The 24,232-nt window shown below is 32.8% G+C and overlaps 2 protein-coding genes across 4 annotated transcripts; both read right to left on the reverse strand.

Annotated features, from left to right (window-relative positions):
- On the reverse strand, positions 8,523-18,931 carry LOC109720379 (protein HIRA-like). Of its 3 annotated transcripts, none has more exons than XR_002218909.1 (12): positions 18,495-18,931; positions 17,528-17,803; positions 16,738-16,989; positions 14,854-15,254; positions 13,412-14,447; positions 12,291-12,501; positions 11,426-11,666; positions 11,151-11,273; positions 10,119-10,236; positions 9,569-9,762; positions 9,273-9,330; positions 8,523-8,649 (listed from the first exon to the last, which is right to left on the reverse strand). XR_002218909.1 is itself a non-coding variant. In XM_020247442.1 (10 exons), the coding sequence occupies exons 1-10, from the start codon at positions 18,600-18,602 to the stop codon at positions 9,583-9,585; spliced, it is 2,946 nt and encodes a 981-aa protein (XP_020103031.1). In that variant the 5' UTR covers positions 18,603-18,931; the 3' UTR covers positions 9,337-9,582. The 3 variants fall into 3 exon arrangements, 1 of the variants encoding a protein (XP_020103031.1); XR_002218910.1 differs by having other exon boundaries at positions 9,273-9,335; XM_020247442.1 differs by lacking the exons at positions 8,523-8,649; positions 9,273-9,330 and having other exon boundaries at positions 9,337-9,762.
- LOC109720729 (60S ribosomal protein L8-like) lies at positions 22,943-24,073 on the reverse strand. The gene is made up of 2 exons (XM_020248017.1): positions 23,634-24,073; positions 22,943-23,288 (listed from the first exon to the last, which is right to left on the reverse strand). Exons 1-2 carry the CDS (start codon positions 24,071-24,073, stop codon positions 22,943-22,945), a joined length of 786 nt encoding a protein of 261 aa, XP_020103606.1.

Genomic DNA, 24,232 nt, shown 5'->3' on the forward strand with positions numbered 1-24,232 from the left:
TTGAAATAACTCAAAATTAAAAGTTTCATAACTTGAAAATTTTGTAATGATGAATCTGATTATTCTATTAGCTATGCGAAAATGAAGAGAAAAGTTTTCAGGATAATTCAAAATTTAAAATTTGCAATGTACGATTTTGCTATATATACTACGCCGCATAATACTCCAGAATCCAAAACTAAAAGAAGTGTCATACCACATTTTAGGCGATTCTGTCGGAGATTCAAAATTTAGAATAATTCAAAATTAATTTCGCGAGATGTTGTAGGCGATTTTAATAAATATTGAAGATTTAGAATAATAATTAAAAATTAATTATCGAAAACTTAGGCTTATTTAATTTCGCGAGATATTAACCTAACCGGGGACTCAATAGGAATCATTAAGACCATATGTAAATATTGTTGATTTTTTTTTTCCAATATCAATAGAATATTTACTAATTTATAAATAAAATTGTATTGTGTGAAATTAACTCTCAATTAAGCATGGGCCATTTTCTAAGGTAAAGGTATATAACACTAAGAACGGTGATTTAATTTCTATTTCGGGTATTAGTAAGAACGTTAATTCAATTTCTATTTTACGATTCACATATGTTTCACAAATAAAATCCGCACCCTTGATGTCACACCCCGAGTTGCAGCCCAATCCAAACTTGCCAACAGATCCGCCGTATAGATAGGCAGCTGAATTAATTTCTTCCTGGTGGTCTCCTCTTCATCAAGAGAATACCAACAAACAAAATCTGAGCAACTAGCGAAGGAGGAGGGAAGGAGAAGGAAAGAAAAGGCTGATTCTGATTGCTAGCTGACTGTAGATAGCTGTAGAGAAGTAGAAGAAGGAGAAGATTGAAAGGTGACTGCACTTACACTGTTGCCACCTGCAAGCAACAGCTCATGCTTATTGTAGTGTGCAGGGAGGAACAAGGACGGAGAAAAGAGGGAAGAGGAGGTGGAGGAGAAGAAGAAAGAGGATTAATCACTGGCTGAAAATAGTCCAAAATCTTCAATTAAGTGAGTTGGTGAATTAAGTGAGTTGGTGAAGAATGAAGTTATATCCTCAATTTTAATCCGTTCCGGCTGAATATAATTCACATTTTGAAATGTTGGTGATGTAAATTTTGCATCTAAATCAATTCCAACTCGTCTCGCTATAAATTTTTATAACAATATTTCATCGTTGTATTTTTGGGTAAACTTCAAATACCCTCTTGTGGTTTCACACTTTCTTACTTAAGTACCCTGTGATTTAAAGTGTATCAAGTTAGCCCCTGTGGTTTCACATTTTTTTACTTTAGTACCCTATAGTTTAAAGTGTATCAAGTTAGTACTCTGCGGTTTTATTTTTGTATCAAGTTAGTACAATATAGTTTCATTTTTCTCTTTTTTTTATCCATTTCGGAGTATTTTTTTCGTTAAATCAGTGACAAAATTAAAACTAAAGAGTACTAAAATGAATATTCGATTAACGTAAGTAAGGTATCTGGAGTTTTTTGTATATAATTTAACGAAATATTAAACCACAGAGTATTAAAGTGAGAAAATGCGAAACCACAGGGTACTAACTTGATACACTTTAAACCATAGGGTATTAAAGTGAGAAAATGTGAAACCACGGGGTACTAACTTGATACAACTTAAACCACATAGTAGTAAAGTAAGAAAGTGCAAAACACAAAGGGATATTTGAAGTTTTCCCTTTTAAATAATTATATATATATATATATATATATATATATATATGAATTAGATGAATACAAGAGATATATGGGAACCATACCATCTGTAAATATTATGTAGTTTTCTCCCATGTCAACAGCCAATTTTATAAATAGATATAAATATTATTTAGTTTTCTCCCATATCAATAGAATATTTACAAATTTTATAAATAGATAAAATTATACCGTAAGACCTTAACCCTCAATTAAGCGCTTTGGATATTACACTAAGATTAATTTAATTCCTGTTTAAAGAACATTGATTCAATTTCAATTTTAACATTTCACAAATAAAAATAAAATTCGCATACATTTCATAAATAAAATTCGTACAACTGACTTCTTGTGTTTAAAAAATTCTCTGTCTAGACCGATATGTATAAACTTCCAAGTAAATTGTAGAACTCCTACAAGTAAATTTCTTACTTGGTAGAAGTTGTAAAAGTAGATTTCTAAATATTATTAGATAGATTAATAGGCTTTCTTTTCCAGTAAAATTAATAATTAAATATTTATTCTCTTTGTAATTACAACCAATAAAATTTAAAATTTATGAGATAGGGTTGCTAAAATTGAAAACCTAAAATATTTTAACTGTGTGCGAAAAAAAATACTTTATGATAGACCCATTTCTTTTGTAATTGACAAGTTTAATTCTGATGCATCCACAATAAATAAACGATCTCTTGGTGTAAAATATTTGGCCAAAAATCCCATAAGTAGGAGTGATTCTTCGAGTGAAAAACCATGGGAGTAGCTTTCAAGTGGTCAGTGTAGTATTTCGGGCGAAAGGAACCAGTAGAAGAAGACGCGTTGGAATCATACTATCCGAATTTCTTGTTTAATTTTAAAGTTTTCATTTCTATTATAATTTCAGCCTGGCTCTTTCCTATAAACTCTCTCACATTTATAAATTTTTATAATAATATTTATTATTACACTTTGTAGATCATCTCTAAATATTATTTAGTTTTCTCCAATATCACAAAATATTTGAGCAGGGTAGTTTTTCTTTTCATTCATCTATCAAATTTTCACTCTCTCACCAAATTTTAACTCTCTCACCAAGTTATATAACATAGCTTTATAGCTTGTTTTTTAAAGTAAAATCATTTCTAATACATGACTTGGAAATAAAAATAGTGTGCGCCTTGTAAGCTCTAAATGAATGGGCAACTCTAAACATTATGTAAAAAAAATATAAGACAAATCTTGATGGAAAAATATCAATTATATTGTATCGGCTTAATTACACTCTACTATACTTTACTTTAGTATTATTTTTATTTGCTACATTTTATACAAAGTAAGGGGAGGCCTTCTTTAAGGACTTTTAACCATATCATTATAGCGATGCAATCAAGAGATTTGAAATTTTAATTGCAAAAAAATTAAGGACCATAATAAAAATAGTGAAAAGATTGGGGATCAATGTGTAATTAATTTTTTAAAGAAATTTATGTTAACCCCACAAACCCCTCCAAAATAAAGAGAGGGCTTCTTTAGGGTTGGACTTACATGTGTTTTATTTATAGATAGATTTTTTTTTTTTCCAAAGACATCATTGTATTAGTATATTGTATTAGTCTCTACATTGCATTTTAGATTTAATTTACTTTTTATATTATTTTTTTAATAGATATCACTTAAGTATTTTTTTTCACCAATCTCTGCATTACGATTAACAAAAGTATAGATTTATTGTTTATATTTTAAAAAAAAAAGTAATTGAAAGATGCATTTGAATATATATATAGAGAGAGAGTAGAGCTGAAATAATATCAGTAGTAAATGGACTCCGTTGCCATCCATTTAATTTCGATGATGGAGCATCTAAATTGAGTGCTGTTGAACATGTTCTATACAACATGGAGTATTTAGAGACCAAATTTTATATTGTGTATTGTACTATATAACACACGATGTACTATAATGTTATTAAGCCTTTTATGTCGGGCCTTGTATAGGGATGTCACCAAGTCGGGTTTGGTCGGGTTTTCAAAAATTCGAACCCGAAAATCAAATTAAAATTCGAACCCGGACCCGAATCCGGCGGGTTTTAAAAATCCATACCCATATCCGAACCCGATCAAAAACTCGAAACCCGAGTTCAAATAGTTTCAAATACAACATTAAATATCTAATACAATAAAACAAGGGTTCAAATAGTTAAATACAACATTAAATATCAATATCTATATATTTAATATGAATTCAACACAATCAACATTAAATAGTTTCAAATAGTTAAAGACAACATTAAATATGAATTCAAAACATTAAATATCAATATCTAGATAAGACACAATCAAATACAACATTAAATACAACATTAAAATATGAATTCAAAACACAATCAAATACAACATTAAAACACAATTAAATACAACATTAAATATCAATGTTTCAAATACAACATTAAATATGAATTCAAAACACAATCAAATACAACATTAAAATATTCATGTCATATAATATCAATATCTAGATATGAAAAGCACAAATTCAAATAGTTAAAGACAACAATACATTCTTTAAATATTTAATACAATATCTAGATATCAAAATGTTATATAATTTATTCGGGTTCGAGTTCGGGTCGGATAAATACAAAATTCATACTAGTATCCATATCCGTCGGGTTTTTATTTTCTATACCCATAACCGAATTCATATCCGTTTAGCTCAACTAAACCCGTCCTGTTCCGGTTCGGATTCGAATAATATTTAAGATATCCATATCTATTGACATCCCTAGCCTTGTACACCATTAAATACACACAATTGTTCAAAGTTTTGATTTTTTTGGGGCACCACTAAAATTTGAATTTCATAAATTGTTGTAAAAGTCAGCCAATTTTACTTTTTGCATCGTGAATTACAGCAAATTCGTATCTTTTCACCAATTATATACGGCCATATAAACATTTTTTTGTAAAAATTGGATAAATTTATTAGCCAATAATAAATTATAATATGTTCAAATGTCTTCTCTAAGTCTCCACCACCTAATTTTTAGGGGCAACTGCCTGTATACTCCTGAAAAGTTTCCGATTTTCTTATTTACCTCTCTTAGAAGACTAATATTGAAAATATTATTCTTATGTTCCAAGTTTTTCTAAAATGCCTCTGGAGTTACGTTCGATTAGTGAGCTGCCGTTATCTCTGAAAAATTACCATTTTGCCCATTCCAATATACCCTTGTACCTAACAAACTTTTCTTATATACCTTTCATATAGCAAATACTTTTTTTATTTGCCCTTCAGCCGGATCCGGAGCAGAGGGCGTGCAGGGGTCCGATGGCACTGCGGCCCTCTTGCTCCTCGCACCGGCCAAGGCAGCGGAGGAGGAGAAGGACGACGAGAGCGGCGAGAGATGGAATCGTCGCTACGGCCCTCTTGCTCCCGGCGCCGGCCAACGCGGCGGAGGAGGTGGACGACGGCGACGACGAGAGCAGCGCTGGAAGAGGACAACGAGAGTGACGAAAGGGGTGGTGTTGGAGGTGGAGGTGTGGGAGGTGGTGGTGGTGGTCTGGGAGGAGATGAGGCGAGGTGGTGGCGGAGGAGCTGGCCGGTGGTAGCGGAGGAGCCGGCCGGTGGTGGCGACCAAGTTGGGGAAGAAAGAGAGGATAATCTAAGAAATTAGTATAATAAGGCAGGGGCAAAATAGGTATATTGTTTAGATTTTAACTTTAGTATAGATTTAACCCATGTTTAACCCGAGTTAAGCTAACAGGGGATAACTGCGGGAGTATTTTGGAATAACGGTGGAACATATGAGGGGCATTTTAGAAAGAAAAAAAAAGTAGGGGTAGATCGGATATTTCCGAACACATGAAGGGTATATAGGTAATTATCCCTAATTTTTAACAATTTCATTTTTTTTGGAATTTAAATGTTTTGAAATTAATCATTTAAATTATACTTTCATTAAAATGAATAACATTAATCAAATAATCTAGAAAGAATAGATGGACTATAGAAAGATTTTTTTTGACGCTAAAACATCTTAAAAGTAACTTTTGACATCAAAATATCAAATATCATTTGGTTGATAAAAAATATGAAAATTATACAGTAATATTAGCATTCATATGTGCACCATTATCCTTTATACGCTACCCGCTTCGTTTATTTCATTTAGAAATAAACTTAGCTGAAAATGTGAATCTAGTATTCGAACTTGGGTCCGGGTACCAACCACCAAGCCCTTTGCCACTTATTCTAGAGACGGTCGGTCATTACGTTTCTAGCTTACAAAGACAAATGACCGCTCCAACAATTTTGGATTTCCAAATTAACTATTATTTGTTTCTCCAATTTACAATATCTCAAATTTAAACATTTTTTGAGAAAAATCTCTATTTCCACATAAAATTATTTTTTATCTAATTTAAAATATATCCAAATTAACCATTGAACAAAAAAATTTTCTTTCTTCCATATAAACTCAATTACTCTATATAGAGAGAGAAATAAATATCTCTAATTTAAAATATCTCCAAAATAATTAAACTTTCGGAAGTAAAACACCTTTAAAGTTTAACTTTGAGATCCTTATGATTTACGTATTAAACAATAACTATGTATTTGTAGATTAGATGAATATAAGTAAGAGATTATATCTTAAATTTAACTATTGTTTTTTCTAAAAAATTCTCTATTCCCATATAATATTATTCAATTTACAATATATCAAAATCAACCATTAAACAAAAAAAATTCTCTTTCTTGCGTATAAACTCAGTTATTTTATATATAGAGAGAAGTAAATATGTCTAATTTAAAATATCTCCAAAATAATTAAATATTCAGAACTAAAACACCTTCAAAAGTAGGGATAATTTCATAGATGTTCTTCTAGAAACTGTTAATTTCATCAATAACTTTCTAAAATTAATAATATCACGAATGCCCTCCAATATATTTAAAAATTATCACAAATGCCCTCCACTGGTTAATATCTGTTAAAATTTTAAATTTTCAAAATACTATTTCTACCCTTTATCTCTTATCAATAATAGAAACACTAATAGGTATTTCAAGATAATTTTGTAATTCTAAATTTGACTATTTAATATATAAATATTAAATTAATTTTTAAATAATATATAAAAATTATATTTTATATATAGTATGTTTTTATATGATTTTGGTTTTGTTTTTGGCTTCGGATTTTGGTTCAGATTCGATTTGGATATTTACCAAAATCATAACTAAATTTGAATACGGTGATAGTTCATTTTTTTTGTACCTATAACTGAAACTATCATCCCTACTCAACCTCCATTAAGCTCACCCTCTTCAAAATCGAGTTCAGATAAAATTGTATACCTGTATCAATTCACATTCCTAATCAGTAATAGTAATTTGAAATAAAGTATAGATTTTATTTTTTTTCCTATTTAATCAAAAATAAATCACATAACTATATCAATATGCATGCTTTTTTTTTATCGATTGAAAAACAAGAAGAGTTTTGTTCAAAAGCTTAAATATATTATATTTCAGTTTTTAATACATTTAATGGATGTAAAATTATTGAGAATAATTTTGGTTAAAAAAACTTTTAAGCTTCCAAGATTAAAGAAAGATTGAAAAAATCCTCAACATTTACTTTTATTTAATTTTTTGTACATAGTTAAAATAAATAGAGCCACTAGATTTGGTGAAATCATAAAAAAACTCGATAAAATATTTATTTTTCATACACTAAAATTAGTTAATTTTTTTAGAAACTAAAAGTTAATGGGATGTTAACTAAAAAAATAAAAGTTGAGGGTAAGCTGTTTCAAAACGGCAAATAGTTGAGGGGGTCTCCATACATTTTTATTAAAAAAATAGTTGAGGGTAAATAAATAATTTTAAAATTTAACCCATCTTTAATCATTTAAAGACTATGGTAAAGCTAATATAACTAACGGTGGGAGTATTAATGATAATTTTCTATATTTATAAGGGTATGTGATACTTTAAACTTTGGAAGGGAAATCTATAAAATTGTTGAGATCCTTAGGAGGCCTCCAAGATCATTTATGATTATTATTTAGAGTTTAGAATTTATGATTATTATTTAGTTTTCTCCAATATCACAGAATATTTGATAATTTTATGTTGAGTAAATAAATCAGTAGTGATTTTTCTTTTTATTCACTCATCAAATTTTAACTCTCTGTCGGATTATGTTACATAGCTTTATAGCCCGTATTTATAAGGTGAAATCATTTCTAATACATGATTGGCAACAAAAATAATATGCACCTCATGATCTACATGAATGGGTGAGCTACAAACATTACGTGAAAAGGGTGAATTGCATGTTTGGTCATCTAAGTATAAGTTGGGTAACAATGTAGTCCTTAAATTTTAGTTCTTTTCTATAATTTTCGTTCATTTATAATTTTTGGCTCAATCTTTCAGAATTATTGTAATTAAATTCTATGATTTAATTTAGTTAACTAAATACTTGATGAATCACTAATAAAAAAAAATAATATAATAGTATTGTGATTGGTGATGCGTCCAAAATTTTACATTAACGATACGTCCACATAAAAAGTTGTGAGATTTCATAATAACAATTTTAAAAGTTAGAACCAAAAACTACAATAAATTAAGAGCAATACTACTAATACACTTCCAAAATAAAATGTACATCTTACACTCCGAAAATTATTAATTCTTTATTTATCACATCAATCTTTTTTTTATTAAAACTTATTTAAATTCTTGCATAAATTCTCGTATGGGCGTGTAAAATCTACACCGTCATTTTTGAGTGTACAAGTAGAATTTCTGATAAATTAAAAATTGAGAACCAAAGTACCACCCACTTTATAGTTTATGGACCATATGTGCAAATTTACTTTCACACAGATAATATATGAAAACCCTTGTTACAGGTCTCACACGGTTACATAACACTCCTACAAAAAAAAAATAAATCAATTATATTATATTGCCTGGGCCTGGGGGTAGTATAACTAGGAAAAAAAATACAAAAAATTCCTACAGCTACTGAAAAATAGTGAAACTTGCAGAGCTGCTAGGAAGGGTTATATTTGAATTTTATCTTAAATTTGAAATTTAAAATTTAAAATTTTGAAATTTAATATCTAAATTTTAAATCTTGAAATTGAAAATTTAAAAGCTAAAATTTTAAATTTTAAAATTCAAATATAAAATATAAAATTAATTTAAATTTAAAATTTGAATCTAAAATAAAATTTTAAATTTAAATTTGAGTTCAAAATCAGAATTAGATTTTAAGAAAAAGATTTTAGCTGCTTCTGATTTTGAGTCTCGAAAATCGAAAAATTGATTCTAAAAATAAGAATCAAATTTTGAAAATAAAATTGTCAAACGCCATATTGAGCCAAAAATTACTTTTGGATCTAAAATCACTTTTCAAAAGCTTGGCCAAACACCCACATATATAATAACATTGCCCCACGCATGCTAATTTCAGGAAGAGGATAAACAGGAGTAGAAAAACAACTATTCGGTCGAAAAAGAAAAACTTCTCAGAGAACAGAAAAAGCAAAATTACCTTCCATTCTCCACCGATTTTTCAGGCCGAGAAAAATGCCATCCACACAGATTGATAGCTGCACTAATAAATGATCAGATGATGAGATCAAACAAAGCTTCTATAGAATTTTGCGGAGATATACAAACAGTCGCCTATAGCAGCAGCATCCACTGTTAACAAGGAGCTGCAGACAAATTACTTTAAGATAAAGAGCTACTTTGTTATATATATACAGGTGTACCTGTATGAGGGTGAATAATTTAATTCTCGAGCGTCAGTAAGGCGAAAACTCTATCTGAACTATAAGTTGAAACCTGCTATGGGCCAATCATACGGGGGCGGCGGTGGTGCTTGGCGATGGCACGATATCCATTGGACCTCGATCTGTTTCAGCGGCTTCATATTCCGATAGAAGGTCCGTGAACTCGTTGAGGAGTCGTTGGACTTTTCGGTTTGTCGCCATGGCCGGAAGGACATCTTCTCTGAGGAGTTTGTGCTTTTTCATTCCCTGCAAATAAAACAAGGTTAGTCCATCAAGGAAAAGAGAAGATGGAACAGAAAATCATAATCAGCAGGAGGTTAGCGCAAAACAGATAATTTCAAGTGTTTGGATATCAAGTCAAAAATCAAATTCCAATGTGCATTTAGGTTTTCAGGGAGCTGGGCAAACATTTTATTTCCGCTGACATATAAAGCAAGAAATAAAATGTAAGATTTCTAGTACCAGTCAATACATCGGCAGCAAGAACGTAATTTAAGATTGAAAGACAGTTGCCAAACATTCTAGTAGAGAAAAATTGGCGCTGACCAAATTAAGATGAAAAAAGAAAAATGAGAGAGAAAACTAGTAAAGTATATGCTTACAAGAATATCGGGATCCCAAGCTGAGATTTTAGGATCAGCAGAAGCAGCTTCAATCATGCTGATGGGAGGTCCAAGAAAGCTCTCACAGAACTCACGCAAACGCGACTCGTCAGCTTCTCTGCAACACAAAAAAGAAAGGGCCACTTTGTTAGCTGGTCTAGATAAATAGCATTAAAGCAGGTTTAGGGCTATTAACAGAGGAATCTCCATTTGTTTTCCTCACTCCACATGTATGAAATTAGCTAGAGGTGCCAGATGATTATAAACAGCCGTAGTAGCTTGCATATCAAATTGCACAGGTGATACACATTATGACCATTCCACGGCCACAAACCCATACGAAATGTAATAAAAAGTTTGTTTTAATGGGCTGTGGCTAGGTTTACTAGTGCTGTTGCGGCTGTGAAATTCTTATAGAACATGGTATAAAATGGGAATATGATATTATACAGATTCCACTCGTCAAAGCACAAGGGGAACAGGATAAATAAACTATATTAAGATGGAATATGAAATCTGAACTATATAGAAAAGATTGCATATAAAATCATATTATATTTGTCCCTATCAATCTAAATAACTTATAAGCACGTCGATAATTCTTATTTGTTCAGTTTTGAGGGGTCTGCAAACTTTACAATGTGAAGTTGTTATTTTCGTACCCTGAGAAAAAGTATGATCAGGAAATATAAACGCAACATTACATTTTCAAAGGTAAACATACAATTATACTTTCAAGGTTTAAACCATTTATCAATCCTTCTGCTCAGAACATAGATCCCAGAAATTTTATAATTATGAGGATGTGCAAGAAGAACATATACTATAATTAACAGCGCATGATAGAATAAGGGAAGAGGCTCCAGCCCCTAACAGGCATTACGAGGGTCAAATCTACAGCATACACCATATATGACATGAACCGATGATGGCGAAGTTTTATCCACCATCCCATCCTTCAATCCACAGACACACATCCAATCATGAAGAAAAAAAATTATAAAGAGAAAAAGGAAAAACCAGTGCACTAACCTTGCCAAGAAACGTATGTAGGAAAGGAGACATTGTCGATACTCTTGAGGTGACTTCAAAGCCAATGCGGCTGCAAGCTGAGTCTCTAAATGAGCACGTGTCTGCACCCCATCATCTGTCACCCTGCAACCAAAAGGAAAAAAAAAAACAAAAAACAAAGAAAGAAAGAAAAGGAATACCATTTTTATTAATATCCCACTTTTTCAGAAGCTGCTAAAATTTAGGCCAAAGCAACTTCTACTGTTTGTACTGCAAAATTTTAAATATTTAGAAACCTGCTCCAGCTTGGCTTTCTAGCCATGAACTTTCCCACATCCACTTGCAATTTGCCCAGCTCGCCACTTTGAGTAGAGCTCAAACTAAAAGAGCTTGCATAATTTGAACCAGGAAAACAATCATCGGCTATCCTCAACCAGCACTTGAGGCTCATGTCAAAAAGGAAAGCATGGCGAGTGGCAAGAACAACCAACGGTGAACCAGATCTAGAGAACCTCACAGATATAACCTTAATTGTGCCTGTCACAAAGGTCAGATCATGCTGATGGATCAATTTGTTTTTAAACAGAGAGAACAATACCAGTATTAACACAGAAAAATGGTAACATATACATCCCCGACCAATCATTTATTTACATATGTAGCCCTGTAAAATCTGAATTTTCGTACACACTCTTCGAAAATAGCCTTATCTTAAATGGGAAGTTGTGCTGTCAGGGAAGTTCGTTTTGTAATAGAAAAGCTCTTAAACTAGAGGCTTTTTCACAAGTCCAAGGGTCTTCTATAAAAAATAATTAACATTTTGAAGGGCAAATATATAAGTCAGATTTTGCAGGGTACATATCTATCCAGATAATTATGCGCATATGTAAACATCTCAAAGATCTATTTCCTGAATCAAGAATATATAAATTACTTCTTTTTTTTTCTTTTGAGGGAGAGAGAGAGAAAGAATGGTAGCATGCAACTGCTTCTTTCATTTTTTATGAATGAACTTAACTAAAAAAATAAAGCAACTAGACTTCGAACTTGAGAACTCACGTACCAACTATCAAGCTCTTTGTCATTTGCGCTAGGATGGTCAGTAGAATATATAGATTACTTAACAATGACAATAAAAGAAGACATGATGTTATTTTATACCAGTATCTTTTGCAGATGAGTCCACCTGCGGGGTGACAAGAGAAGCTAAAGAGTCACTAAGAAGACAAGTTCTGCTGAAAAGATCCCAGACATACAAGAGTCCTCTTCTTGTGACGAGAAGTAACTTCCAACACTCGTCACAATCTATAAAAACCGCCGCAGACCCCATCATCATTGCCGGCATTGCTCGTCTTCCACATTTTGTGTAAACCTTCTCAAAAAGAAGAAGCAATCATGATTCAATAACAAATTGATATAAATAAGCAGAAAAGAAGAAACATACTTACACATCGACTCACAGCCAAATACCCATTTATTCCTTAGAAAATGCACATTAATGATATGCAGATTATACAAATTGTACTGAAAGATGCAAAAGATGGCACGATAAAGGAGTAAAGCCAGTATATGAGCAAGCATAAGCATGTTAAACAGGCACTGAATAGCACATCTATTGGAGCATCTCAATATAAAAGCACGCCAGCAACTAGTGTTTGACTGAATAATTAATCATATAAGCCATGAGAAATTTCAGCGTAAACCAGTTTCTTTTTATAAGGAAAGGAATGGGCAATGCACAAAAGCACAGACAGATGCTTCTCGATCCCTATTAATCATGTCATTTACCAATAAGAAAATTAAGTTTGAGTGTCATAATGTCAGGAAGGTTACTAGTTACTGAAAGAAAACAGATTCCTAAGAACATATTGACTAGAAATTCAAGTAGAGCTGAATTGGCAGGAGTAATTTAAGTGTAGCTGAAATGGTATGCTGTCAAGCAGTCATTCTACCGAGTACCGACTGATTCATAAAGCTCCCACAGCCTAACGACAGAAAGCCAAAGTACAGTGAGAAAAAAATAAATTTTAGAGACGCACAAAAGAAAATGAAACAAAACGAAGGGTTTTTTGTTCCATTCTGTCTCCACACCCATCATGTTAGCTGATCAGGGGCAATAAGAGAACATTAGTCCTCATACATTTCTCAATTCTCTAGTACCCAAAACCTTACTGGTCTTTTGAATGAAGTAATATCATGTGCAAAGCAGAATTCAAAAAGTTTAAGCAAAAATTTGCCTATATGATTATACAGCTCACAAAGGAAAATATCATTTTTAGTACCTGTAAGCAGCCATCTTCACAACCAACAGCCCAAAAGTTGGCGTTACCAGCCAAAACAGTTACTTTTCCAGATATACGATCTGACCAAAGGGTTTGAGTTCCTTTAGCGCATCTAATTTCAGTTTCTTTAGATAAAAATAAATTAGTTGGACCTATTACATCGCTTGCAGCTCGTTCTACTGGTGTAGCCTCCAAGCAAACTGGCAAAGTATCCTCATCGTCCTTCTTGTTATATACACGAATGGAAAGAGTGTTAGAAGTCAAAGAGCCCACCATTCCTAGTGAACCTGCGCATTCTATGCTCATCCTTCCCTCATTATAAGTTGAAGTCTTCTCTATAACAAGACTTTCGCTGATGTTAGCCCTAGCCATGACACCCGACCGCTCCCTAACCCTGCAATTGGTGCAATTTGCATCGGTGTATCCGCTGAAAAATCTTTTGGCAGAAGCTTCTCTTACCATATTAGTGCCTATAAGCATTCTATCATCCTTTTGCTGTTCCAAGGCTAAGGATGCAAAATCAACCAGTTGAGATTGAGGGCCACTAGAAAGAGCTTCTTGGTTGGAAGGAACTCCAACTGCTTCTGGAATTATTCTTTTTCGCCCATCTGGACGGCGGTATTCTCTTTGTTTAACTGGACTAGATAGACGGACAGATGGGATTTTGTTTAAACCATCAGCAGAAGCTCCTGTTTTCTTGGCTTCTTCTTGTTGGGCTTCTGGAACCTTCTGAATTGGTTGATTGGTAGCTGGATTCCCCAAATCAACAGAAGTTTTCACGGATATTTCATTTTGCTGGGCATTGGAATTTGCTTTATTAGTGGGTGTTTGCTTTGCTGAAACTGCTTCTAACAGCAGCTGTGCAGGGGTTTCAGCTAAGTTTGCTTGCCTTCCTCTCACATCCCCATATCTACTTCTCTTCAACTCGTCCAGCTCAGCATCACTCAATCTGTGCCCTAATTCCTTCACTTCAAAATGAAAAGTAGCCACTGTCCCATCCAATGAGGAGGCGAATAGATCATACCCATCCGGACTCCTGCCATATAGAATGTTTGGATTAGCTTATAGTCATATATTACTGTTTACATACTAATGAATAGTATATTAATCCAAGACAACAAATTAAAACTGATTGGGTTAACTACAAATTTAGTCTCTAAAGTTTGACCCTAGATTCAATTTTACCACACCAATTGACTATGCTTTGTAAAATTTTACCACATCAGAACTATTGACTTTGCTTTGTAAAATTTGGAACCAAGGAAGATATCAAAATTGGGATCAAACTTTAGTAGTAAAATTGTCAAAAATAAAACTTCAAGGACGAGACTGAAGTCAAATCAAACTAAGGACTAAATTGTTACAATTGAAACTCCAAGGACGAGATTGGAATATAGATCAAACTTCAAGAAGCAAATCTGTAATAAACCAAAGAGTTTTACCATGACAAATCAACAACACTTTGTGTGAAAAAATGCTTGGCAACAAACAAGGGGCGAGCGCTTGCTGTTGTCCAGACGGTAATCGTGCGATCTTGACTTCCGATAGCAATCACATTGTAGGGTTGTTGGTCCTTTGTTGGTGTCTTTGATGCTCCATTGGTCCATCCTCCAGCAAGTGCAGCCTTAAAGCCTTGACCATTAGAGGAGTGCTTACGAAATAATGAATGGTTAAATTTCACCACAATAACAGGGGCATTGTGTCCTAGAAAGTCAAAGGTAGCAGACCATTCGCCTCTTTCTAGCACAGGAGCAGAATGCCTTGGTTTTTGAAAACCATGAGTTGTAGTGATAAAGTGGCCACAAGGTGACCATGCAAGCCGCCTAAAAAAGGTTGAACCAAGCTGAAAAAGGCCAACTATTGATTAAGCAAAACTTTCATTGAAAAAAGAAGAGAAAAAAAACACTATTACAATTACGCCCCTATAAAACTATATATATATAGAGTCCGGCTATGGTGCTTGTAAAAGCACCAAGCACGTGGTGCTTGTAAATTTTTTACCATTAGATCTATGCCTTTGATCATTTTCACCCATTATATATATATATATATATATATATATATATATATATATATATATATATTAACTAAGGCTGGAATACTATTAATAGCACCTAATATTGTGCTATTAAGTTTTTCTACCCTTGGATTAAAAGATGTGCACTGTTAGGATGATGTGGGCTTCCCTAGGTTGAGTGGGTTGGTATGTGAATAGTATAATGACGGATGAAAATGATAAAAGAGATAAATTTAACGACAAAAAACTTGATAGCAGCAAAATATTTCGTGCTATCAATAGCATTCCAGCCAACAATAATATATATATATATATATATATATTTTATATATATAGAGAGAGAGAGAGAGAGAGAGAGAGAGAGAGAGAGAGAGTACGTCTCCTATACTTTCGAAAGTACGGAGGCCTCCGTGCTTGTAAATTGTTTTCGATGATGGAGCATCCGATTTGGCGATCGGCTCTGTTAGGTATGATCTACGCTATTAGAACTATTTAGAAAACAAATTTCATAATTTTTTGACATCATTTACCAAGTGATCAAAGAGTCTAAAAAATGACTATTTTAACGGCCGATGTGACACGTTTTAAAGTTCAACGGTGTAGAAGAATCCAACTTACATGAAACTTTAATAGAAAATTCTACTTAACATCAAGAGTAAGAACAATACTTCCGATTTGAAATTTGAGTCTACTATCACTATTTTTTGTGAGATTTTTATTTTCAGCCGTTCATTTTGAGCCAACTCGTTCACTAGGCAAATGAAGTCGAAAAATTATGAAATTTGGTTTCTAAATAGTTTCAATAGTGTAGATCATGTCTAACGGAGCCGATCGCCGAATCGGATGCTCCATCATCGAAAACAACTTGCAAGCACGGAGGCCTCCGTACTTTCAAAAGCATAGGAGCCTAGCTCATATATATATATATATATAGTCTGGCTGGGATGCTTCCAATAGTCCCAAGCACTTAGTGCTACAAATTTTTCCACCATTGGATCTACCCCTTTGACTATTTCTATCCCCTAGATCATGCTATTCTACCAACTACAATTAAATCTTATGGGGACTACTATCATCCTAACCACACAACCCTTTATCCAAAGGCCAAAAACCCACAAGCACAAATGGCTTGGTGCTATTAGAAGCATTCCACCCCAGTTCTATATATATATATATATATGTAAAACAGAGTTTGAAGATTATAAATGTATATAGGTAATTTTGCGTAGGTATACATATGTAAACACCATAACAAAAAAAGTCACTAGAAACAAGTATGTGAACAAAATCCCTGTGGTTTGTAACGTACCGACTTTGACCAATGGCCCTCCGTCCTATGCACAAGACTCCAATCACTGGTTTGCCATATGATTACCGCTTTGTCATCTGATTGGCTAGCAATGAAAGAACCAATGGGATCCCAGGCAACTCCTTTGACTAAGCTTGAATGCCCTCTCAATACAGCAGTGCATATACCGTTAGTCATGTTCCATATGTGAACACTGTTATCCAAACTGCCACTCGCCAATGTTTGGTCATCGGGCGACCAATTAAGATCTACCTGTTTAAGGCATTGGAAGATAGGAAAAAAAAAAGAGGGAAAAAAATAGTATTAAGTCATGCTTCAACTCCAACATAAGCAAGAAGGTTTCAAAACTGGGAGCCTTTTTTTCGAACAAAATGTATGGCCAGTCATTGTACTATCCCAAAATATCAACTAAATCCCTGCCTTTTTATGTAAAGATATTAGTCTCCTAACTTTTTCATATATTGCAATTCCAACACTAGCAATCAAACTACTCTAAAGTTTATCCTCTCAAATGACCATGTTTACCCTTTTCCTTCAAATAACTAGTTGTGGTGTACTTGAAATAAGGTTAAGACGTTCAAATTATAGGAAAAACGCTATGTGTTGTCAGATATACTCTTTAAGTGGCCAGGGATGGAATGGTAAAATATATGATAAATTCCAGGGATTGAAGTGTGTAAATTTCTGGAAAACTAGCATGCAGTATCTTGATGCAAGACAGTGCAGAGACTATCCGTGCCTTTCGCCGGTTTTTTTTTTGGCCAGAAAGAAAGCATTGGCAAGTAATTACCACATCAGCAGTGTGACCTCTTAAAGTCATAACGACTTTCCAATTTTCTATGTCAGGGGGCTCTTTGCTGCCAAACTCTGATGTCCCGGATCCGGGTTTCCTTTCGTGAATTAGAATGACCTGATCATCTGAACCTGAAGCGAGATACCTGCCGTGCTTGGCCCACCTCACACAATTAACTGATCCAAAATGGTCGCGGAGTGTTGCCAGCAGTCTTTGTGATGAATGGTTGCTATTATGGTTCTTTCTCATTGATTTTGTGTTCCATATCCGAACCTATGCAAAGAATCATTCACAAGAGAAGTCTCAGCTATAAAGCGCACATTTATGCATGCAAAATCTTGTTACAGATAAGTGTACTGCTAAGGTTTAAGTAAAGCAACGAAGACGAAATAAAAAGTAATAGCGGCATGCAAGTGATGAACACAAAATCAATCCACATGCGCAAATAAGAAAATGTATTAGCTGCAGTGAAACTTCTACTAGAACTAAAATACAAAGTACAAACGAATTGTTAGATTAATGATCTTTCTTCGACAAATTGTAATTCTACGGCCTGTGTCATGCAGAAGTCCGAATCAACATACCTGAGTAACTTTCATCAGAAATAGCCAAGATTAATCCAAATATAGCCCTAAATATATAGTTTTTTTTCTCATCCAAGTTGTACATTGTAGTGAAATTACTAAAAGATGAACACCATGGGCAAATAACATCAAAAACATACTAACACAAACAAGTAAAACAAATTTGGCAAAAATTAAAATAAAAAGGCATTAAATTATCTGTTAAAAAGCAAACGGAAGGATCAAGGAGAAACCAAATAGATGAAGAGGAGAAGTTTAGAGGAGTATAAACCAAAAAAACGCATGAAAAATTGCAACAAAAGATGCTCAACTAAACCTATAAACAACAATTGAGGAAGCTTAAAAAGGATCGAAAGATACAAATACGCTAGGAATCTCACCTTTTGATCTCCTCCGCCGGTAGCAAATCTGAGACCTCCCGGTTGCACATCAATGGAGAAGATCTGAAGACCCTCGTGCCGAATCCAACTCGGCTTCTCCGTTATCATCTTCGATCACCGCGTCAATTGATCTCCGACGCTTCTTTTTGAAAACCCTAACCGTAACACCCCTTACTGATCACCTCGATCTCGATTCAGCGACGCAATCGGTAATTCTATGGCCAAAATCGCAGAAACCTAGGATGGATCAAGAAGATAAACCCTAGGATGAGCTCACAAGCATCACGTAGCGGATTGCGAGTGAGAAGTAGCCAGTGAAAAGAGTGGTCAAAAAAAAAAAAAATCCCAAAACCCTAAAAAGGAAGAAGAGATTTAAGAGAATTTTGCCGGAAATTACAGAAATTTCTTCTTTTTTTCCTTTTTTTTTTTACTTTAATTTCTCTCGCGAGCAAAGAGTTCGAACACCGGAACAATTAAATAATAATAAAAAGGGAAAACTTCAAAGACCACCCTGAGGTTTCACAGTTTGTCATTTTAGTATTCTTTAGTTTAAAGTGTATCAATTTAGTGCAATGTGGTTTCATTTTTATTTTTTTATTATCGATTTAACTAAATTTTTTTGTTAAATCAATGACAAAGTAAAAACTAAAGGGTATTAAAGTGAATATTCGATAAACCTAAGTGGAGTATCTGAAGTTTTTTTGTATATAATTTAACAAAATATTAATAAAAAAACTGACAAAAAGATAAAAATGGAACCACAAGACAATAACTCGATACACTTTAAACCACATAGCATTAAAATGAGAAAGTGTGAAACCACATGGGTAGTATCTGAAGTTTACCCTAATAAAAAACAGTTTTTGTAAAGAACCTTATTAATAATATATGAAAAGTAAAGGGGTAACCCGTAAACATGCATTAATTAGCTTATTGATACAGTTACACTGGCCGTTTGATCTTCAGTGGGTTATCATCGACCGTTCATCATGAGAATGATAATTTAAATTTTTTTGAAACGGTATACGGTAGCTGTGTCTTTCCTCGTTTAGACATAGTGTCGTTTTTGCATCACTCCGTAATTCGGAAACAGTAAAAGAATGTGACAAAAATTATTTATTTTAAAATAATAAAAAAATGATTTTTATATTTTTAAAATTCAAATGCTTATTTCCAACCCTGTTCGTCCAACCTTTCTAGAAGTGATTTCGACTCAGAATCACTTTTGGGCTCAGAAAAGCGTTTAGCATCAGAAGTTGAAGAACCTGATTGTGCTTTACAAAATTAGAAAACTGATTTTGAAGACCCCAGAAGCAGAAGCAGAAAAAAATATTTCTTGAAATCTAATACTGATTTAGAACTCAAATTTCAAATTTTTACTTTAATTTTAGATTCAATGTTTAAATTTAAATTTAATTCTAATTTTTAAATTTTCAATCCTAATTTAATTTTTTAAATTTCAACTTTCCAAATCTAGAATTTAAAATTTAGATTTTAAACTTTAAATTTTAAATTTTAATTTTAAATTTCAAATCTCAAATTTTAGATTTTAAAATTTTAAATTTTAAATTTCAAATTTCAAATTTCAAATTTTAAATTTCAAATTTAAGATAAAATTTAAATTTTGACATTTTAGATTTTAAAATTTAATTTTAAAATTTTTAAAATTTAATATTTAAAATTACACTTCTTAATCTTCAAATTATAAATTTCAATTTTTTGAAATTAAAATTTTAAATTTTAAATTTTAAATATTCAAATTTTATATTTTATATTTTAAAATTATTTTAAACTTTAAATTTTAAATTTAACTTGGAAATTTAAAATTGAAATTTAGATTTAAAATTTCAAATTTTAAATTTTAATTTTTAAAATTTTAAAATTATNATAAAATTACTTAAGAAAATTCGTTTTTATCTAAACTCAACCAAACGTTTTACAGCTTTTAACCAAAATCACTTCTCTAAATCAAAATCACTTTTCTAGGAATCACTTTTCCAGAATCAAAATCACTTTTCTCGAATTCAGGTGTTTGGGATAGCTTATGTAAGAGATTTTAGATCTAAAAGTGATTTTTAGCTCAATATGGCATTTCTCAACCTTGATTACAAAATCAGATTATGATTTTTAGAATCTATTTTTTGATTTTCAAGGCCCAAAATCAAAATAGTTAAAAATCTAATTCTAATTTTAGACTCAAATTTTAAATTTTTATTTTCATTTTAGATTCAAATTTTTAAATTAAATTAAAATATTAATTCTAAAGTTTAAATTTATATTTGAATTTCCAAATTTTAACTTTTAACTATTAAATTTCAAATTTCAAAATTTTAAATTATAAAATTTTAACGTTTAAATTTCAAATTTTAAATTATAAATTTTCAATTTTCAATTTTAAATTTTTAAATTATAAAATTATAAAATTTTATAATTTGAAATTTTATATTTTATAATTCAAAATATAAAATTTAAAATTTAAAATCTAATACTTAATATTTTATAATTTAAAATTTAAACTTTAAAATTTAAAATTATAAGTTTTGATTTTCAAATTAAAATTTAAAAATTTAAAATTCCAAATTTTAAATGTTCAAACTTTAAATTTTATTTTTAAATTTTAAACTGTAAGTTTAAGATTTTAAATATTAAAATTTTAAATTTCAAATTTTCAAATGTTAAATTTCAAAGTTAGATTTTATATTTGAAATTAAAAATTTAAATTTAGATTTAAGAATTTAAATAATAAAATTTTAATTTATGTGTTAAATTATAATATCATAGTTTGAATATTGTGCAAATTTGAAATTCAATATTTAAAATTTTAAATCAATTTTAAAATTTTAATTAAATTTAATTTTTTTTTAAAAAATAAAATTTAGTAAAAAAGATTATATGCGCAAGCATCAAAAAAGTTTTGTCAAACAGTTTTACAAAATCCTTCAAAAAATTTAATTTTATTTAAACTCAGCCAAACGCTCTACAGTTTTTAATAAAAATTAATTCTCCAAACTAAAATCAATTCTACAAAAATTTCTTTTCTAGAATCCAGACCAATCAAACCTTATACCTACTACAGTTAGGGCTGAAACTGGGTCACTGTGGAATTCAAAATAGTGCTCTTTTTTTACAAAATTTCAAAACAGATCGATTTTCCTTTTTTTCTTTTTATGTTGTCGTTTCTGCTGAGAACAAGGTCTGCATGGTGTGTTTTGCATGCCATCATCTAACGTGGCTAGCAATACAGAATAGTAATTAAAAAAGTAGAAAAGTAATAATGAAAACACAGCATGAAAGAAATTATAGTGTCCAACTTTATTAAAATATTGTTTGGCTAACTTTTTTTTTTTAACACTTTGCATTTCAACAAAGTGTTCTATTTGAATTTTTTTTACAAAAAAAATATTATGCATGCTTTACTCTCACTTTTCTCATTCATATTTCTTTGGATAAACTTTAGATACGACTCTTGTAATTTCGCATTTTTTTACTTTACTACAATGTGGTTTCAAGTATATTATATATATAGTTAGTGTCATGTGATTTTATTTTTATCTTTTCGTCCCATTAATGTTTCGTTAAATTATATATAAAAAATTTCAGATACTCTATCTAGGTTTATCGAATATTCACTTTAGTACCCTTTAATTTTAATTCTGTCACTGATTTAATGAAAAAAATTAGTGAAATTGATAATAAAGGATAAAAATATAACCATAGAACACTAAATTGATACATTTTAAACTATAGGGTACTAAAGTGAGAAAGTATAAAATCGATATGATATTTAAAGTTTTTCTTAATTCTTTCTGTCTTGTGATCACTTTTGTTCCCCGTCAGCGCGGAAGTCTAACTAATAGTAAATCTAAAGTAGGGAAGCAGAGGTAAAAGCTCTCCCCCACTATCCATCCAAAAACATATACAGATATAGAAACTGTAAAACCACCACAACTAATCATCAAAATAGCACAAAAAAATATTATTATTTTTAGAAATCTAACTGTCCATGCCATCATTAATGTTCAATGCATTGGCATACCGGCAAAGGAGTGGTCTGAGTTTTGTAGAGCTGAGTATTTGATTCGGCGTTTGTAATTAGTTTTTATTCATTTTTTTTTTTCACTCTTCAGGGATATTTGCTGCCTCACTCTATGTGATCAAATTCATTAACTAAATAAATGAGCTACCTTTATCTCCAAAAAAAAAAAAAAAAAAAAAAAAAAAAAAGAACAAAGAAGAAGGCATGAATCAACAAGATGGAAACAAAATAATCACGCAATCATAATAAAAAAAAAAAGAAACCAAACATCCAGTTCTCCATAATTAGACACCAAAAATTCAGCCTAATAACAAAAGATAAATATAGTAGCTCCATAATCTCCATAACGGAAAAAGATTGCATAAGGTCCTAACTCTAAACTAAGTTGAAAGCCAAGCAGTTTGACGCAATTTTAGGTAGACTTGTCGGGCTTGGCAGCAGCGGCAGCAGCCTGTCCCCTGAGCCGTCCAGTCCTCTTGGCGGCAATGAGACCGACCTTCTGGCCGGGCGGCGCGCGGCGGGAAACGGTGCCAGGATGGCCAATGTGCTGGTGGTTACCTCCTCCGTGGGGATGGTCCACAGGGTTCATGGCCACGCCGCGCACCTTGGGCCAGCAGTTGCGCTTGACCCTGAACTTGTGGTACGCATTCCCGGCCTTCAGAAGGGGCTTCTCCGTCCGCCCTCCGCCCGCGACCTGCCCGATCATCGCGCGGCACCCGCTCGAGACGATCTTCTTCGCGCCAGAGGGAAGCTTGATCCTGCACTCTCGTATTAGAAGCTCGATAGTGTAATTCATCCGTTTGAGTTCGAAAATGAGAAAAAAAAAAATAATATATATATATATATATATATATATATATATATATATATATATATATATAAACACCTTACCGCCATGTATTATTTATCCAAATGTTGTAATAATAGTTAGATTTACATTCTCACTCTTGTGATATACTCCCGTGCATAACTGTATTATATTGTTTCTTCTTGATGAAATTCAATGTATTTAGTTTTATTTATGCCTTGGACGAATAGAGAAAATTATATCCGTTCGGCGGATCTGTTAACAATCTTTTAATTGTTCGTTGGATTCGACGGACCTTGTGGTGGCGTTATCGGGGTTGTGGGAGACGACGACGGCGTAGTCCCCGGAGCACCGGGCGAAGACCCCGCGGTCGCCATCGCGGCGCTCGACGTTGCAGACGACGGCGCCCTCGGGGATGGACCGGAGGGGGAGGACGTTCCCGACCATGAGCGAGGCCCTGCGGCCGCAGTGCACGGACTGGCCCGTGTACATGCCCTCGGCGCAGACGAAGAGCTCGTGCTGGCGCTGGTGGCGGACGGGGTGGCGGAAGGTGACGCGCGCGAGGGGGGCGCCGCGGCCGGGGTCGTGGACGATGTCGGAGACGACGCCCCTGAGGTACCCGTTGCGCTCTGCGAAGTCGAGGGACCGGAACCGCGCGGGGCCCTTGCGGTGGTGCGCGTGGGAGCGGAACACGGATCCCGCGCCCTTGCGCTGCGCTCGAATCACCCTTCCCATGGAGGAGAGGGAAAAAGGAGAGATGGAGGAGGAGACTACGTCGGGTTTAGGGTTTAAAGGCTATATATATATATAGGGGTATAGAATATATATATATATTCACGTTGGCTGGAAGAAGCGGAGGAGGAGAACGTAGATGTGGGAGACGAGGCGCCGGAT

This window comes from Ananas comosus, linkage group 14 (assembly GCF_001540865.1).
Source record: "Ananas comosus cultivar F153 linkage group 14, ASM154086v1, whole genome shotgun sequence".
NCBI classification, from domain to species: Eukaryota; Viridiplantae; Streptophyta; class Magnoliopsida; order Poales; family Bromeliaceae; genus Ananas; species Ananas comosus.